The sequence below is a fragment of the Prionailurus bengalensis genome, chromosome C2 (assembly GCF_016509475.1).
Source record: "Prionailurus bengalensis isolate Pbe53 chromosome C2, Fcat_Pben_1.1_paternal_pri, whole genome shotgun sequence".
Taxonomy (NCBI): domain Eukaryota; kingdom Metazoa; phylum Chordata; class Mammalia; order Carnivora; family Felidae; genus Prionailurus; species Prionailurus bengalensis.
Window position 1 is genome coordinate 122,079,477 of NC_057350.1, and position 20,391 is coordinate 122,099,867.

The following is a 20,391-nucleotide window of genomic DNA, read 5'->3' on the forward strand; positions in this document are numbered from 1 at the left end:
CCACAGCGGGCTCTGCACTGACAGAGTTCTGACAGTGCAGAGTCTGCTTGAGATTCTCTCTCTCTCTCTCTCTCTCTCTCTCTCTCTCTCTGTCTGCTCTTCCCACATTTTCTCTCTCTTCCTCTCAAAATAAATAAATATACTTTAAAAAAAGAACAAGAAGTAATTATTGAAAAAATGTTTTTTAGGGGAATGGAAACATTAAAAATCAAGGGTTTTTTTTGGGTAGAGATTATCATTTTGTATTTAAGTACAAAGTACAACACAATACAAATACAGTAAATAGAATAAATAGAGTATCTAAAACAATGAAAAAATCTCTAAATGCCACTTTAAATAAAGTTTAGTTGATACTGGCTTCTTTTAATAGGTCTGAATGGACAGATGAATTAAACACATACAGAGTGGAAGCAGCTTGGAAATTGTCACAGTGGGATTTGGTGGAAAACTATTTGGCAGCAGGTAAAATTACTTCTTAAAGTATAAGCATTTTTTTTTTTTTTTGAGTGAATGAATTGAAATATTTTATTTATTTATTTATTTATTTTTTACTTTTTTTTTTAATGTTTTTTTTTTTTTATGAAATTTATTGACAAATTGGTTTCCATACAACACCCAGTGCTCATCCCAAAAGGTGCCCTCCTCAATACCCATCACCTACGCTCCCCTCCCTCCCACCCCCCATCAACCCTCAGTTTGTTCTCAGTTTTTAACAGTCTCTTATGCTTTGGCTCTCTCCCATTCTAACCTCTTTTTTTTTTTTTTTTTCTTTTTCCTTCCCCTCCACCATGGGTTCCTGTTAAGTTTCTCAGGATCCACATAAGAGTGAAACCATATGGTATCCGTCTTTCTCTGTATGGCTTATTTCACTTAGCATCACACTCTCCAGTTCCATCCACGTTGCTACAAAAGGCCATATTTCATTTTTTCTCATTGCCACGTAATATTCCATTGTGTATATAAACCACAATTTCTTTATCCATTCATCAGTTGATGGACATTTAGGCTCTTTCCATAATTTGGCTATTGTTGAGAGTGCTGCTATGAACATTGGGGTACAAGTGGCCCTATGCATCAGTACTCCTGTATCCCTTGGATAAATTCCTAGCAGTGCTATTGCTGGGTCATAGGGTAGGTCTATTTTCAATTTTCTGAGGAACCTCCACACTGCTTTTCAGAGCGGCTGCACCAATTTGCATTCCCACCAACAGTGCAAGAGGGTTCCCGTTTCTCCACATCCTCGCCAGCATCTATAGTCTCCTGATTTGTTCATTTTGGCCACTCTGACTGGCGTGAGGTGATACCTGAGTGTGGTTTTGATTTGTATTTCCCTGATAAGGAGCGACGCTGAACATCTTTTCATGTGCCTGTTGGCCATCCGGATGTCTTCTTTAGAGAAGTGTCTATTCATGTTTTCTGCCCATTTCTTCACTGGGTTATTTGTTTTTCGGGTGTGGAGTTTGGTGAGCTCTTTATAGATTTTGGATACTAGCCCTTTGTCCGATATGTCATTTGCGAATATCTTTTCCCATTCCGTTGGTTGCCTTTTAGTTTTGTTGGTTGTTTCCTTTGCTGTGCAGAAGCTTTTTATCTTCATAAGGTCCCAGTAATTCACTTTTGCTTTTAATTCCCTTGCCTTTGGGGATGTGTCGAGTAAGAGATTGCTACGGCTGAGGTCAGAGAGGTCTTTTCCTGCTTTCTCCTCTAAGGTTTTGATGGTTTCCTGTCTCACATTTAGGTCCTTTATCCATTTTGAGTTTATTTTTGTGAATGGTGTGAGAAAGTGGTCTAGTTTCAACCTTCTGCATGTTGCTGTCCAGTTCTCCCAGCACCATTTGTTAAAGAGGCTGTCTTTTTTCCATTGGATGTTCTTTCCTGCTTTGTCAAAGATGAGTTGGCCATACGTTTGTGGGTCTAGTTCTGGGGTTTCTATTCTATTCCATTGGTCTATGTGTCTGTTTTTGTGCCATAAGCAGTTTTAATATACTATAAATATTCAGACTTAAGTAGCTGAGTACCATCTATAATTAATCTTTCAGCTTGTTTTATAATTGCCTTCTTGTTCAAAGTAGAATGAAACCATCTGTTCAGTATTTCTGCTGACCATTTTACACATGAAGTAAACCTTGTTTTTGGGGCCCCATGGCATTCCTTGACTCTACATTTATTTTTCAGATGGGAAATCTACAACATGGAGTGTCAGACTGGGACAGCTATTATTATCAGCCAAAAAAAGAGATGTCACAGCTTTTTATGACACGCTGAAACTAGTGAGAGCAGAACAAATTGTACCTCTTTCAGCTGCAAGCTTTGAAAGAGGCTCTTATCAACGAGGATATGAATATATTGTGAGGTATTTGTGGGGGAGGGTCCATCTTATATTCCTGGTTTGTAAGTGTCTTCTGATAGATTTGGAATGTTTTAATTAGTAAATAACTGATGGTATGTTTGGTATCATGTGTATCTACATGCAGTGGCTCTTTCACTCCTTTATCTCATGGTCACCCTATAGTTTTTTTGTTTTGGTTGGTTTTGGTTTGATTTTTTTTTTTTTTTTAAGGAATCTCTGTGCCCAACATGGAGCTTGAACTCATGGCCCTGAGATCAAGAGTCACATGCTTTACCACCTGAGCCAGCCAGGCACCCCTCACCCTATAATTTTTTGTTTAATGTTCTAATGTATATCCTTTTCATTGGAAAAGCAATTATGAGATTTCTAAAAATAAGAAAAACATATTTGTCCTGTTGTAATGTCATATTGTCTAGACATTTACTGTGCCTGGCACTTTCGTGCTCAGTACTTGTTAGTTTCCTCTTCTTCTCACTTAGAAATACATTTGACATTTCCCTCCCCCAAAATGTAGGCCTTACACTATGAGGAAGGAAAATTAACTTTTAGAGGTAAGGAAGAAAATGATGGAAAACATTTCAGGTCTGTTAGTTCACCTGAGAAAAATAATACATGTTATCGTTGAAAAGATAAGTTAAGAACTTTTTTTTTTTTCAGTTAAAAGAATTTACTATAATTTGTATCAGCCCGTTTGGAAACCGTTTAATGAAACCATAGATTGCACCACTGAGATTCTGTTCTGGTTTTTTTTTTTTTTTTTTTTTATTAAATTTTTTTTTTCAACGTTTATTTATTTTTGGGACAGAGAGAGACAGAGCATGAACGGGGGAGGGGCAGAGAGAGAGGGAGACACAGAATCAGAAACAGGCTCCAGGCTCTGAGCCATCAGCCCAGAACCTGACACGGGGCTCGAACTCACGGACCGCGAGATCATGACCTGGCTGAAGTCGGACGCTTAACCGACTGCGCCACCCAGGCGCCCCTGAGATTCTGTTCTGTAGCTACTCAACTGCATCCTCGAACACTGAGTCATAGACACTGCATATTATATATGGAAAAAACTTCTGTGAATGTGTCATGAGGGTTTCTATCATTCTTAGAAAAAATTAAAATTGTATTCATTTCACAATATACCCTTCTCCAATTTACTTAATAGGAAATCGGGGACCATAGCAAAGCACTAAACATTTAAATCAACATTATTGGTGTTTAATACCTAATTTAAAAAGATAAAAATGTTACTGTTTATATACCAAGAATATATAAGATTAAAGTTCTTCCAAAGAAAACTGTACATTTTAGATTCTTCATGGCTAATTTAAGTACATGCTTTGTGTATGAGATTAAGGGGCTGAATATGATAACATTTTAATATAGGCTCTATCTGTCTTCAGATTGCACATGTTGTGTGAATTGGAGCATAGCATCAAACCACTTTTTCAACAGTCTCCAGGTGATACCTCTCAAGAAGATTCTCTAAACTGGGTAGCTCGACTAGAAATGACCCAGAATTCCTACAGAGCCAAGGAGCCCATCCTGGCTCTCCGGAGAGCTTTGTTAAGCCTCAACAAAAGGTGTTTGACACTTTTTTTTTTATGTCAGTTATCATGAATTTATTATTATACTTGCATATCCTTTGGGAGTATTTATCTTTCTTGATTTTCTCTCTGAATCTGTGTTTTTCTGTTATCAATTGTATAGTTGAAATCTGTATAGTTGAAATGAACCTAGTACTTAAGAATTACTTTTGTATGCACTGTATCTTGTTTTTTTTTTTAATGTTCAAAACATATCTGGCAGAGGTACAGATAAAAGTTAGTATTAAAGTTTTCATAGACTTGTAATTGACAAAAATTGACCACCCTAGGAAAATTAAAATTAGTTTTTTAACAAATCAAATTTCTTTGATTTCTTTGAAATAGTATATTAACAAGATTCCATGTTAAGAGATATTTTTAAATTGTTGAATATACTTAAAAATTCTCTTCCCGTCTGTTTTTGTCATACTCATTTAGACCAGATTATAATGAAATGGTTGGAGGATGCTGGCTACAGAGTGCCAGAGTAGCTAGGAAGGCTGGTCACCACCAAACAGCCTACAATGCTCTCCTAAATGCTGGAGAATCACGACTTGCTGAACTGTATGTGGAAAGAGCAAAGTGGCTGTGGTCCAAGGTATGGCCAAGGGAACGTCAGCGTGTGTGTGTGTGTGTGTGTGTGTGTGTGTGTGTATCATATATATATGATATATAAGATATATACATCATATATATGATATATAGAATATATATATGTGTATATATATATGATGTTGTAGATTATGTATGTTTTACCAAGGCCTAAGAGATGATCCTTAATCCCAATTCAGACTCTTTTCCTGTCGCCTTTCTTCATCGTTCTACCATAATCTAGAAGAAACCATTTCTTCTTTCCTGAAGTCCCCAAATGGCTTTCCATTCAAGCTGAAAGTGCAATTCTTTGTTTTCATCTGCCCTCCTTTTTTTTCTTGAGGGAAGCAGCCAATTTTTTCTTTGTTTTTACCCTCTCTGTATATAGACAGAGTCTGTGCAGTAGGCACTCAAAAACTTATTTGTTAAATGAAAATAATACTGTTCCCTACTTATATCCTTGGCAGATAATTAGTTCTGGGTAGACTTGCCATTTTCACTCAAGATTAATTTCTAATCTAGCCTATCAGGAAGGGTTTAGCATAAGAACAAAAGTGCCCAGCAATCCCCAGATAAAAGCAATGGTAATGAGAAAGAAGCTTTTTTGAGTATCTGAACTACTTGCAAAGGTTATGCCACAGATTTAAATGGCTGTTATTTATATATTTCCTTATGCTTGCCACCAGTCTAGAATTAGTAAGCATAGCATGTTCTGAAAATTGACATTTAGCAACTATAGCTGATGCCATCTGTTATTGTGGAGGCGAAAGTAATGACTCAGCCTATATTTGTCATTACCTGATCATTTTCTGAGCTAGTGCTAGTCTGTATTGTAATGCCTTAAATTCACTGTGTTCAAAATGCAATTCATCATCTACCAGTCAATAACTGCTTCTCCTATATTCTCTATTTTTCTACATAGACTCTATTGAATCCTCTCATCTAACACAGAAATCTGGGCATCATCTTGAACTTCTTCCTCTCCTTCATTTTCCACATCCAATTGGAGACTAAATCTACCATCATCCATCTTTTGATTTTTTTTTAAGTAGACTCTACCTGTAGACATGGGGCTTGAATTCATGACCCTGAAATCAAGAGTTGCATGCTCCACCAACTGAGCCAGCCAAGTACCCCACTTTGGATTTTTAAAAAAAAATTTAATGTTTTTGTTTTTGAGAGAGAGAGAGAGAGAGAGAGAGAGAGAGAGAGAGAGAACATGCAGGGGAGGGGCAGAGGGAGAGGAAGTCACAGAATCCAAAGCAGGCTCCAGGCTCCGAGCTGTCAGCACAGAGCCTGATGTGGGGCTCATGAGATCATGACCTGAGCTGAAGTCGGACGCTCAACTGACTGAGCCACCCAGGCACCCTGAATTTTTTTTTAATGTTTATTTATGTTTGAGATAAATAAATGAAAACTCACAGTGTGTGTGAGTTGGGGGAGGGGCAGAGAGAGAGGGAGACAGAAGCTCTGAAGCAGGTTCTGTGCTGACAGCAGAAAGCCCGATGTGGGGCTCACACTCACAAACCATGAGATCATAACCCGAACCAAAGTCAGATGCTTAACTGACTGAGCCACTCAGGCACCCCATCTTTTGATATTTTGATACATACTTCCAGTTATAAAATAGAAAAGTCATGGGGGTGTAATGTACAGCATGGTGGTGACTATAGTTAATAATACCATATTGTATATTTGAAAGTTAAAAAAGAAACATCTTTTGAATCGTCTCCCTCTTGTTTATCTCTGTTGCTTTCATGCATGCCTTTTAACATTTACAGCCTCTAATAATATTAATAGCCTTTTTTTTTAATTTGCCTATTCCTCTGTGCCCATTACTGCAGTCTGTGATCTTTCTAAAATGGACATTGAATCATGTAGCTCCTCTGATAAATCTTCTGAAGTATGCTTCATACATTTATTATGAAGTCTGACCCCTAGAAAGTACACAAGGCTTTTCCTGATCGAGTTCCACTCTCCCTCTTCAGCTTCACTTGTCACTATCTCATAGACCCTTTAGGCGTCAGGTAAAACCAGATTACTTACCTTTTCCAGTAAAATTTTTATTCCTCCTTCTACCAAGAATGTCCTTCACTGAATACATTTCAAGAAAATTGCTATTTATTATTTAAGACCTAATTTAAATTACCTTCATTTGGTAACCTTTCCTGACTGTTGCTCTCCTCCATTTTCCTGTACCTTCATGTAGATTTAGAAGCGTCCCTTCTGTCCTTAATTATACCCATATATATTCCTCTGTTAATAGAACTTCACATCGTGTTGCTATTTTATATAGTCTATTTCTTCACTTGACTATGAACTTTTTTAAGCCAGAGATTTTGATTTATTCGTGTTTATCCCTAGTCATCTACATATGTGTTCAGTTTCTTGTACTTTGATTGACTGTAAGAATGAATGAGTGAATTAATGAATGAATTTGAGCTCTATGTGATTTGAAGCAATGCTTCCTTTTTAGGATTTTACTTTCACAGGGGGGAAATGAGACATGAACATGAAATTACAAAGATTTATACATAAAACATACTTAATGGTCTTTAAATGCTAACAATCTTGTTTTTCAAAAACAGAAATATGCTTTTAAATTAAAAGGCTTATTGTTTCCTTTTTCCTTTTAGGGTGATGTTCACCAGGCACTAATTGTTCTTCAGAAGGGTGTTGAATTATGTTTTCCTGAAAATAAAACCCCAACCGAGAGTAAGAACATGTTAATCCATGGTCGAGCTATGCTGCTAGTGGGCCGATTTATGGAAGAAACAGCTAACTTTGAAAGCAATGCAGTTATGAAAAAATATAAGGCAAGTATATGTATAATGCAGTTTCATTAAGAGTTCAATCTTTTTTTGTTTTTGCAAATGGATAAAATGATTTTAAAGTCTGTATGGAAAAACACATGTATAAAAATACCCAGGAAACTTTTTGACTTTTTAGTAGTATAGATAGCATAAGAAGAATTAATCACGAAGCAAATACACTCAAGAAACCATCACCCAGGTCAAGAAGTAGAATATTATTAGTACTCTATGACCCACCCTTTCACCCTCCTAAAGGTAATCACATTTCATCCTGCAATTTTTTGAACAAACGCAATGTATACCTTCCTTACTAAGTATTAAGCTTTACATTGATGGTATTGTGAGAGAGCTACTTCCCAATAACCCATGAATCAAAGAAGAAATTGCAGTGGAAATTTAAAAATTATCTATAATAATAGACTAAATGATAATAAAAATACAACCTATCAAAACCTGTAGGATTGGGGGGGCACATGGCTGGCTTAGTTGGAAGAGCATTTTTTTTTTTAAGTTTATTTTTTTATTGTGAGAACAAGAGGTGGGAGAGGACAAGCAGGGTAGGGGCAGAGAGAGAAGCCCAAGCATTTTCTAATCCTGAAATTTTTTAAACCTGAAAATTTTTGTATATTTCCTTCATCCTCTTTGCTTCAGTGACTACATGGGGAAGGGACACTGGCAGCCTTGTCCCTGTGGCTGGTTGGGCATATGAATCCAGCATTTGTTCCATACATCTAGTCATGTCATTCTCTCCTCTATCCACAGGCAGGTTGCCATCTATAATAAATTTTCAAGAATAGATTCAGGGTAAACTCAAGATTTAAGGTTCCTGGTTCAAACTATGTTCTCAAACTTGCTTGAATTAAGAGTGGAACTTCATTTAAAAGGTTTTTTTTGTTTGTTTTTTTGTTTTTTGTAGTCAGCCATCCTATGTATTTTCCATCACATTTCAGATAATGTTATTTTAAAATAAATACACAAGGCAGGAAAAGGGAAAGGAAATGATACAGGGGACAAAGTAAGAGTGACCAGAAAGGTTGGAAAAAACTTGGAAGATTGTGGCCTCACAGAAGTCAAGGGAGAAAGTGTTTCCAAGAGGAAGTGGTGAGAACAACAGAAACAGATGCTGAAGAGAGTTCAAATGAGACCAGAATTGGAAAGGATCTTTTAGATTTAAGGATCTGCTTTAGTGGAATACTGAAGACTGAAACCATGAAGAAATAGTTTGAGGAGTGAGTGTGAGGTGAATTCTTAGAAACCGGATTATGAAGTTGAGAGGGAGGGCAATTATCTGTGACAGATCTTGGAGAAAAATAAGATGTAATTTTTTTTTTTTTAAGCCATATTTTTATGCTTTTAAACCCTGTCCTCAGGGCTTTGATATTCTCCTTTCACTGAGATTTTTTTAAATAAAAAAATATATATGCACACATTCATAAAACACTTTAATCCATCTGGAAATTATTTTGATGTATCATATAAAGTGGCAATGTAAATGGAGTTTTCTTTTCCTAAATAGCTGATTATTCTGCACTATTTCATGTTGGCCAGTGGACAACCCACCAGAAGCAACCAGCTACCCTAAGAAAACCTTCTTAAGAAAACAGCTATTCTTTATCCAAATCAAAGAATCATTGTTCCTTTGACTTTGCTCTGGCTCCATGTGGGTCTTATACTTTTGATCCCTAATCATCTATTCATACTTTATTTCCCAGCATAGTTTGGGGGTTTCTTAGGTGAACATCTGGTATTCTCTTTTACAGGATGTGACCTTGTTCCTGCCAGAGTGGGAAGATGGGCATTTTTATCTTGCCAAGTACTATGACAAATTGATGCCCATGGTCACAGATAACAAGATGGAAAAGCAGGGTGATCTCATTCGGTATATAGTTCTTCATTTTGGCAGGTAAGTGTGAGAACTGTATGCGTGCTGATTACATATGTCAGAGTGCCTCTTTTATCACAGATCTTAATGTGTTCAGGACATTTTCTGTTTCGCCACTGATTGTCTTTAACCTTAGATAAGATATGTTTTTTCTTTATATCATTCTTTCTTCCTTTTAAAAACTAAACTTTATTAGTGGAAAAAGTAGTGTGCGTGTATGTGTGTGTGTGTATATTTTTTTTAAATTCAGCAGTACCAGTATTATACAATGAAAATTAAGTGCCCTTCCCATTCCAGACCCTCAGCTTCTGAGTCCCCCTCCCTAGAATTTTAGAAGACTCTTAATGTAATATATTTAGTGGTTATAATTAATTACCAATGGAATGTCTCCTTCCTGCCCATTCTGCTAAGAAATACATATGAAAATCATTTTGACATTAGACTTGTAGAAAGAGCTTATCTCTTAGACTAGATAACAGGTGAAATATAACTTGATTTTATATATATCAGTGTATTATAATCAACTAGTGTATTGTCTCATGCCTACTGTTTATATTTTCACATATTATTTCCTAAGAAGTAATAATGACATTCCATTCATTCTTCTTGGCATAGGCAATGTGGAGCTTAGTGAAGAATATAGTAACAAAAAGAGATAAGGGAGTCGAAGGTAACCTCTACTAAGAAGAAATACTGACAGCATAATTTTTGTCAGAAGGCTATGCAAAATTCAAGTGGTAGTTTAAGTCTTTACATTTTAATCTACATAATGTAAAAAAAGAGCACTGTGTTAATAACATTCTTTTTCTGTAAAATTGCAGATCTCTACAATATGGGAACCAATTCATATATCAGTCAATGCCACGAATGTTATCACTATGGCTTGATTTTGGTGCTAAGGCATATGAATGGGAAAAAGGTATAATTTTTTTATGTAAAAATTTCAAGGGATAAGAATTTTAACTTTAGCATAAAGTCACATTTGGCTTGGCAATCTAACTTACAAAAAGCTAGAAATAAATTTGATAATTAAGATTGCATGTAAGTGTGAGTAAGAAACTAAAGTTAAGAAAAGAGGAAATGCGTGGACTTAGTTGTTAGTCCATGGACTAAACGCATGGACTTAGTTGTTGCAGTTCACAGCCTGCAAATGAGAATCTTCTCATTCGTTCAAGAACCCAACACATATTGAGAGGAACTAGTTTAAACCAAATAAGTTATCCTAAAAATTACAATGAACTGTGGCTTATTCTGTGTTTCTAGTGAAAATTAATTGCCTTTGAGTTTTTCAGTGACCCTGAATATTTTAACTGTTTTTTCTTCACTGTTTTTTTAACTTTGATTTGTTTTTTTCCAGCTGGCCGTTCTGATCGTGTACAAATGAGAAATGATTTAGCTAAAATAAACAAGGTTATTACAGAGCACACAAATCACTTAGCACCATATCAGTTTTTGACTGCTTTTTCACAGTTGATCTCCCGAATTTGTCATTCTCACGATGAAGTTTTTGTTGTCTTGATGGAAATTATAGCCAAAGTGTTTCTGGCCTATCCTCAACAAGCAATGTGGATGATGACAGCTGTGTCAAAGGTAATATAACAGTCACTACAGTGTCATTTTCCATTTTATATGGCATTGATTATTTAATGTTAATATGAAGATGTAAGTTCCATTGTTTCTTTCTTAGATTAGTAGTAAAACATTAATTTTAAATACTTGAAAAAAGAGAAATTAAAGCATTATATGTCATTTTAAAGTTCAGGAATATGTACCATATCAAATGAAAGGACAGGTACGTTAAGGTCAAAGAATTCAGCATCCTGTTTCTCTATGAAGTCTAATAAACTTTTAGTGCATGGTATAAAAATGGTAGCCTACTTTTTTCAAAGTGTTTTATCTAAAGTACCTAAACTTTTAATAATAGAAAAGCTTTATTGCATTATTAATAAGCATTTATAAGGTGGTAAATATATTTAATTATAAATATTTTGGAGAATTTGGAAAATACACAGAGATCTAAAAAGGAAAACTAAAATTCACTAATTCTACCATTAATATTCTTCCTTATTTTTGTATGTATATTTTCTATGCATATTTTAATGCTAAATTTGGATTATAGAGGTAGAGAATTTGATATTTTTCACCTACAATTGTTACCATAAGCATGTTCGTATGAATTCAATATTCTTTGAAGACACAGTTTTAATAATTATATAAAATTCTATAGTAATTTACTTTCTGTAATTTATTTAACTGTTGGTTTTCCATAGTTTTACTCTTGTAATACATCTAAAGACATCTGTATTCTCATTTCTGATTATTCTACCAGGATAAATTCTAAGAATGGAATTCATAAGATAACAGCATTTTTATGGCTGTTGAAAGCATTGCCGAATTGATTACCAGGAAATTTGAATAGTATAAATTCTCATCATCATCATGAATACTTTTTAAGTTGATTTGTGTCAAAATTTTGTTATTTTTTTAAAATCTTTTATAAAACTACATTTAATTTTTTTTATGACAGTCTTCTTATCCCATGCGTGTGAACAGATGCAAGGAAATCCTAAATAAAGCTATTCATATGAAAAAATCCTTAGAAAAGTTTGTTGGAGATGCAACTCGCCTAACAGATAAGCTTCTAGAATTGTGCAATAAACCGGTATGATCATAAATCTTACTACTTATAGACCAGTACTGGATAATTTATACAAAACTTCTATATGATTTTAGCTGGTTGTCTTTCATTTGATTAGTTCAGTGAAAATTCTAACAAATGAGTGTACACATACATCAAAATTCATCAAATTGTGTACTTAACCTCAATAAAGCTGTTTTTAAATTTTCTAACCTGTCCCTCTCTCAAACAAATATACTCAAAAATTTCTAAAAGCTCTTTTTAATGTAGATTATTCAGAGAGTAAATTATCCATATCTATTAGAAATAATTTAAGTAGAGGGATATGAAATAGGCTCTAAAAATATAAATATGTAAAATACTCATAGTTATCTCTGTTATTATTTTGTGTCATATCTTTAAAGTTTCAAAACTTACATGTTAACCTACAGATATGAGAGGAAAGAAGATTGGAGTTTTGATTTTCATTTCATTTCATTCTTTCAGTACACATTTATTTCATTGCCTTTGAGGGAACAGGCACTATGCTGAAACAAAGATAAATAAGACATGTTCTGCTGCCTTGAGGAGTTGATAGAATCATAGGGAAGAAAGGAGATGATTATCATCTAGTTTAATAACTACTTTTTTCAGTATATTTCTGTAATGAACATGCTTAAGGGGTAACCCACTCTTTTACCCAAGGAATTGGAAAAGTACCCTAAAGAATACCTAGAAAAGGTAAAAGTAGGGAATGAGGATAGTTATAAGGAGGGAGAAAGAGACTCTTTATAAGTAAATAGCTAGATTTCACTTTACATACATATTCAGTCTATTAGCTCTTTATAGATAAGAAAATATAGACTATTCTATGTCTCACCTTCCCTTCATCAATAAACGCCTTGAAAGAAAAATATGTTTTTGCTATCTGCATTAGTCCTATTTGACCTTTGATGTACTTGGCATTATCAAAGACAGTGTTATGATAATGGTAAACATTTACTATGCACTGGCACTTTTCTAAATGCTATACATGTATAAGTTTTCAGTTCTTTATCTGAAATTTTTATAGCCAGCTACATTTAGGAATTCAGAATTTTCAGATTTTTAAAGGTAATGCAGTGTATGTACTTAATATTGAGTATCCCTACTGCAGTTATTCTGTTAAAATGTCCCATAATCGGTTACATAACTGTTTCTGCAGTAAAACATACTAATCTTTGCTCTAAGTGAGAAGTTCAGGTATCATTTTGCTGCCAAATGAGATTTAGTACTGAATAAAAGGTTTGATTTACACAACTTTTTGGATTTTGTAAGAGGGGATAATAGACTATATGCCTCTATTATCTCCTTTATTATCTCCTTTAGTCATTAAACAGCCCTGTGGTATAGGTACTATTACTGATGCAGTGAAAGAATACAGAGTAGGTAAAATGAGATGTATAAAAAATTCTTAGAAAACCACTGACTGCTTAACCATTGTAATTAAAATACTGTAGAAATGAAATTTTTGTTTTGGTTGAAATTAAGCATTCTACAATTCAAGGTAAACACAGAGTAATTAAAACGTACTGTTTTTTTTTTCCCCCAGGTGGATGGAAGTAGTTCTACATTAAGCATGAGCACTCATTTTAAAATGCTTAAAAAGCTGGTAGAAGAACCAACATTTAGTGAAATCCTCATTCCTTTACAGTCAGTCATGATACCTACTCTTCCATCAATTCCGGGTGCTCATGCCAACCACGAGCCATTTCCTGGGCATTGGGCCTATATTGCCAGCTTTGATGATACGGTAAACTTCAATGTTACATAACTAACTACAATTTTAAAATTTAGTGAAGTTAGAAACGGCAAAGTAAGTTTAAAGGTGTCTTTCTCAGAGAGTAAGTAAATTGTATTTACAAAGAAAAAAATGATTAGAAGTACAGAAAAGTAAAACTTTATACCAGTGGGACAAAATTAAATGTTAAAAATGTTCCCAAGATCTATGACCCACAAAAATATCCATATGGAGAAGACTGGTACTTTTTTAATGTGTATTATGATGAACAAGAGCCATGCATCTTAAATAGCATACTAGGGGAGATGGTTCCTTCAGAATTTTTAGCTTTTTATGTCCTCCCTTGAACACATTTTCTCTTCTCAATTTTTCTAGTACATATTGCTAACATTACATGTCTTTTTCTAATCATGCGCTACTTTTGTTTCGTCAGCTTTTCAATCAGATACATTTTATCTTCCCTTGTGCATTGTAAGATATACACACACAATATTTAGACTTATTTTCCTTTTAATCATGTATAACCCCTAGGACAGTGTCCTTAAAAAAATGATTAACTGAGTATTTTGATTTTTTAGATGTTCATATTGTTTTAGTTTGAGTATAATTTTTATTTTCCACAATTTGACTTTTCCATACTTTCTTTTGTCCTAAAAATGGAGAAAAAAAGAACAAAATATAGTTTTTGTTTATACTTTGGAAGGACACAAAATTCAGCTAAGAAGAACTTGATTTTTTTTTGAAGTATAATATGTAACTATAAATGTAACTATTTTATTTTTTATTTTATTTTAATGTTCATTTATTTTTGAGAGAGAAAGCAAGAGAGAGCGCATGTGTGTGAGTGATGGGGGAGGAGCAGAGAGACAAGGAGACACAGAATCCAAAGCAGGCTCCAGGCTCTGAGCTGTCAGCGCAAAGCCTGATGCAGGGCTCGAACCCACAAACCACGAGATCATGACTTGAGCCAAAGCTGGGTGCTTAACTGACTGAGCCACCTAGGCACTTAAATATATGACTATTTTAAAGAAATGGTACTAGAGCATTTCTAAGTGAATTTTTTTTAATGTTTATTTAATTTTCAGGGAGAGAGTGGGTGAGTGGCAGAGAGAGGGTGGGAATAGAGGATCCGAAGGGGGCTTTGTACTGACAGTAGAGAGGCCAACATAGGGCTCGCATGCTTGCACTCATGAACCATGAGATCATGATCTGAGCCGATTTCAGATGCTCAACTGACTGAGCCATCCAGGCACCCCCTAAGTAAATACTTTTCATAACTGTGTTTGTTCCAGCAAGTCTATAGATCAAAACATTTAATTGCTTCATAGCCAGATACTAAACCATATAATGAAATCATTCTTACTTATAATCAGGTTTTGTTTTTAACTTAATAATACTCAGCTTATTGACTCACCTTATTAGGTAGACTTGATTTTGGAAAGAGTTTCTTTTTTCAAAAATCAAGTTACATTAAATTGATAATCATTTCTTACCCTAAAGATATTTAGGGGCACCTGGGTGGCTCAGTCGGTTTAGCGTCCGACTTCGGCTCAGGTCATGATCTCACTGCTCGTGAGTTTGAGTCCTGCATCGTGCTCTGTGCTGACAGGTTGGAGCCTGGACCCTGCTTCAGATTCTCTCTCTCTCTCTCTCTCTCTCTCTCTCTCTCTCTCTCTCTCTCTCTCTCTCTCTCTCTCTCCCCCTCCCCTGCTTGTGCTCTGTCTTTTCCCTCTCTTAAAAATAAATAAACATTAAAAATAAGATTTAAAAACAGTGCCTACAGCTCTGAAGACAGGCTCTGAAAAATGTTTCAAAAGTCATTTAAACATTGTGACTGTTCTGAAGAGAATACCTAAGTTTAGATGTATAAGCACTTATATTGCTGATAAAGTAATCCTTTTACTTTATATCCACTCCTAATGGGTGAAAATGGGTCTCTATTCATGGGCAACCCATTCTTTTCATAGATGATAGGTGATTACGATCAAAGACATCTTTAAAGGGGCACCTGGGTGGCTCAGTTTGTTAAGCGTCTGACTTCATCTCAGGCCATGATCTCGCATTTCGTGGGTTTGAGACCCATGTCAGGCTCTGTGCTGACACCTCGGAGCCTGGAGCCTGCTTTGGATTTCTGTGTCTCCCTCCCTTTCTGCCCCTCCCCTGCTCATGCTCTGTCTCTCTCAAAAATAAATAAACATTAAAAAAAAAAAGAAATCATTAAAATAATAAACTTACTACACAATATAGGTTATTATATTCTTTTTGTTAGGTAGCACAATTTTTAAATATAAAAGTTTAAATGGGAATGCCAGGGTGGCTCAGTTGGTTAAGCGGCACACTCTTGATTTCGGCTCAGGTCATGATCTCATGGTCCTGAGATTGAGCCCTTCATCAGGTGCGCGTGCGCGCTCTCTCCCTCCCTCCCTCTTTCTCTCTCTCTTTCTCTTTTTCTATAGTTCCCCCTCTCCCTCTGCCCCTCTCCCCTACTCACACACACTCTCTCTTAAAAAAAATAAAAAATAACAAATTTAAAGAATCTTGACCTTAACTTATATGTAATTCATCATCTTTTAGGTGGAAATTCTTGCATCCCTTCAGAAACCAAAGAAGATCTCTTTGAAAGGATCAGATGGAAAGTTCTACATCATGATGTGTAAGCCTAAAGATGACCTGAGAAAGGATTGTAGACTGATGGAATTTAATTCCTTGATTAATAAGGTTTGGAGATAGTTTGCTTTAATTTTAGAATTACAGTAATTACTATCATTGTGATAGGAACTTTTCAGTATGCAAATAGAGTGACATTAAGTACATACACATTGTTGTGCAACCATCCCCACCATCCCTCTCCAGAACTTTTGCCATCTTTTCATACCAAAACTCTCTATCCAGTAAACAATAACTCCTCATTCCTCTTCCTCCCCAGCCTCTGGTAACCACCATTCTACTTTCTATCTCTATGAATTTGACTACTCTAGGTACCTTGTAGAAGTGGAATCATATAGTTTTGGGCCTTTTTTCCCGGCTTTTTCACTTGGTATTGTCTTCAGGTTTCATCCATGTTACAATGTGTCAGAATTTTTTTCCCTTATAAGGCTGAATAATATACCATTGTATGTGTATATTGCATTTTGTTTATTCATTCATCTATCAAGGGACACAGAATGTTTCTACCTTTTGCTATTGTGAATAATGCTGCCATGAACATAGGTATATAAATAACTCGTTGAATTCCTGCATTCAGTCTTTTGAGTGTGTATACAGAAGTGGAATTGCTGGGTTCATGTAACTTTTTAAAAAATTAGATTACCTTTATTATATTGAGAAAAATGTGTAAGACGTGTTAATGAGGGAAAATATTTTCTGTTGAATGCTTTTTTTTTTTAATGTTTATTATGTTTTTTGAGAGAGAGAGAGAGAACACGAGTACAGGAGGGGCAGAGAGAGAGGGAGAGACAGAATCTGAAGTAGGCTCCAGGCTCCAAGCTGTCAGCACAGAGCCCAACACAGGGCTTGAACTCACAAACGGCGAGATCATAACCTGAGTTGAAGTCAGATGCTTAATCGATTGAGCCACCCAATCGCCCTTCCCAAACATTTTAAATAAATTTTTTAAAAAGTCCTTCATTTCATATTGCCTTTGAAATGGGCTTTTAATGTGGTATAAAGTTTTGTTTTGTTTTGTTTTAATATTTTTATTTATTTTTGAGAGAGAGCATGAGCAGGGAAGGGGCAGAGAAGGAGGGAGACACAGAGTCCAAAGCAGGGTCCAGGCTCCGAGCTGTCAGCACAGAGCCCTATGTGGGGCTTGAAATCGGGAACCGTGAGATCATGACCTGAGCCGAAGTCGGACGCTCAATCAACTGAGCCACCCAGGCGCCCCTAAAAAACCTTTTTTAAATGTTTGGTAAATTGGTAACTTAATTCACTGACTGTTAAACCAATTAGTATGTTCATCTGAAGCTCCCTTGAGTGTTTTTCTGGTTAGGAGTATTAGATGGCCTGGCTTTAGTTTATAAATGTATCTTTTTCAGTTTTGTTACTGATTAATTTATTTTGTTACTATTCTCCTCATTGCCGTGGTCAGATACAGTAGCCTGATTTTCAAAACTACAGTCTGTGTTTGTCTAGGAGACCACAAACTGATCTTTACATGTAAATTCTAATATTATACTGTTTGGCTGACATTTATGTAGCCTACTTATTCCTGGCATTTAAAATATGTTTTTGGCTAGTGGTTGTGCTTTTGAATTGGACAAATTGCAATTATATTTGTATGCTTAGTCTGTTTATGTCCTACAGTTCCAGAATTAAACAAAATACTGTTTATCCTTTCCTAAATTAATTCAGAATTAATCAAATGAGATGTAAAAAGCTTTCTTCTGCTAGGAGATAGTTTTTCAAATGAAGCTGTGATATCAAGCTGCAAGAATAAAAATAAAATTTTTATACGATATATAAAATAAAAATTTTAAGGACATCATAAAACTCATACTTTTTTGTTTATAAATTTTTGAGATAATCGAAATTAAATAGCAGTCTTTGTACCTAAGGACTTAATATTTCAGTAATATCTATAAAGCAGTAAACCGTGAAAGAACATTTTGTCATTGAATATACAACCTTAATACTTTCAACACAGTATTCTCACGTTAATAATTAAAAAAGTGAATGGGTTGCCCATGAATAGTGAATAATTCTCAGTGAATAATTAAAAAAGAGGGACTTGCCCAAGGCATTTTTAATGATTTGGAAAAAAGAGGATGGATACTATCCTAGTAGTATCCTTTCCTACCATTCTGAAGAATTATTCATCTATACCACAGAGTAAACTTTCACTGACATTCTTTTGCTATGAAATGAATAATTTTTAGATATATTTGACATGACATGTAGAATTCTGAATTTTTAAGTTTATGTGTTGTTTTTTTTTTAATAGTGCTTGAGAAAAGATGCAGAATCTCGCAGAAGAGAACTTCATATCCGAACATACGCAGTTATTCCCCTGAATGATGAATGTGGGATTATTGAATGGGTTAACAACACTGCTGGCTTGAGACCTATTCTGACCAAACTATATAAGGAAAAGGGTACTAAAATGAATTCTTAAAGTACAAATATGTAATGAGTATAAAATCTACTAACATGTATAATTGTTATTAACATATCTCATTGTACCTTTTTTTTAATAAGCCATAGTAGAATTTCTAGGTCAAATGATAGTCTATATACAGAAGTACTAAGGTGTTTGTCTTTACACCTTCCTTCTCTATCTTTATCCCGAAAAATTTGATGTAGCTTACAAAAATGTACATGAAAATTTGTTTTTCACAGAGGTTTTGGTTAGCAATTCTGAAACTACTTTACATGTATACTCAACTTTATTTTTTATTTATTTATTTTTAATGTTTATTTATTTTTGAGAGAGAAAGAGAGAGCATGAGCAGGGGAGGGACAGAGACTGAGGGAGATACAGAATCAGAAGTAGGCTTCAGGCTCTGAGCTGTCAGCACAGAGCCCGACGCGGAGCTCGAACCCATGAGCTGTGAGATCATGACCTGAGCTGAAGTTGGATGCCTAACCGACTGAGCCACCCAAGTGCCCCTGTATACTCAACTTTAGCAAATGAATAAATATATTATGGATAATGAGAGCTAGTTTTCTTCCACTGTCAGAGAAAGAAAAGGAGAAAGAAGGTTTGAATAAAGCCAAAAGTATTAGATTGGAATTAGAGACTCCAACTGGCCAAGCCTCAGATAATTTGAGCAAGAAAATAAATAATGATAGTATAGATTATAACTCATGGAATAAAACTGACATGAGTCCACACTGATGTAAATAAATGCTTCAATAAATAAGTAGGGAAGTAGGAACAGTTCTTCCTTACAATACATAATAGATCTTCCTTGTAGTTAATGAATGTAGAGGAAATTATGGAAAAGAAAATCACCAATTAGCAAGTACCACAATAATAATTATTGCAGGCAGCGATTATCAATGGATGTTGAAATTAATAGGCAAAAGGTTATTTGTAGGGTCTCAAAGTATCTCCCCATAAGCTACTTCTTAATTAAAAAGGAAGAAAAGTAGTAACTTTACAGTGGAGAAACAAAAATATGACTGGTTAGAACTCTTAAAAAATTTCAAGGTAATCAAAGACAAAGACAAAAATTACTCACATTTGAGGACATTAAGGAGATAATGACAGCTGAGTGTAATAAGGGATCCTGATTGGATCCTGGCCCAGACAAAGGATAGTAGTGGGACATTTGGTGAAATTTGATAAGGTCTAAAGGTTAGTTAATAATATCGTAACAATATTGAGTTCCTTAGGTAATTGTACTATTGTTATAAAAGATACAGACATTAAGAATAGCTAGATGAAGAATATATGGGATGATAGGTGAAATTATCAGAATAAGGTAGAAAATAAGTTATTATCTTCCCTAGGGCCACTGTAACAAAGTGCTACAAACAACAAAAATGTATTCTTTCACAATTTGAGAATTGTGAATCCAAAATCTTGGTGTCAGTAGGGCCATCTCTCTGCAAGCTCTAGCAGAGAAACTTCCATGCATTTCTGTCAGCTTCTGCTGTCTTCAGCAATATTTGATGTTACTTAGCTTATAGACTCATCACTTTACTAGCTCTATTCTCCGTCATCATACAGTGTGGTCCCTAAGTCTATATGTCTGTTTTCTTATACAGTATTTTATACACAGTCATAGTGTATTAAGGGCCCACCATAATGACCTCATCTTAACTTTATTATATGGGCAGC

At 35.0% G+C, this 20,391-nt stretch overlaps 1 protein-coding gene across 1 annotated transcript in view; it reads left to right on the forward strand.

Moving 5' to 3' along the window:
• ATR (ATR serine/threonine kinase) overlaps positions 1-20,391 on the forward strand; it is a 106,898-nt gene that overhangs the window by 71,847 nt on the left and 14,660 nt on the right. Inside the window, 12 exon segments of the mRNA XM_043595227.1 lie at positions 371-462; positions 2,176-2,353; positions 3,745-3,924; positions 4,366-4,525; positions 7,155-7,334; positions 9,092-9,234; positions 10,035-10,132; positions 10,571-10,803; positions 11,741-11,875; positions 13,422-13,622; positions 16,185-16,328; positions 18,550-18,700. Of these exon segments, the coding sequence (XP_043451162.1) occupies positions 371-462; positions 2,176-2,353; positions 3,745-3,924; positions 4,366-4,525; positions 7,155-7,334; positions 9,092-9,234; positions 10,035-10,132; positions 10,571-10,803; positions 11,741-11,875; positions 13,422-13,622; positions 16,185-16,328; positions 18,550-18,700 (1,895 nt within the window).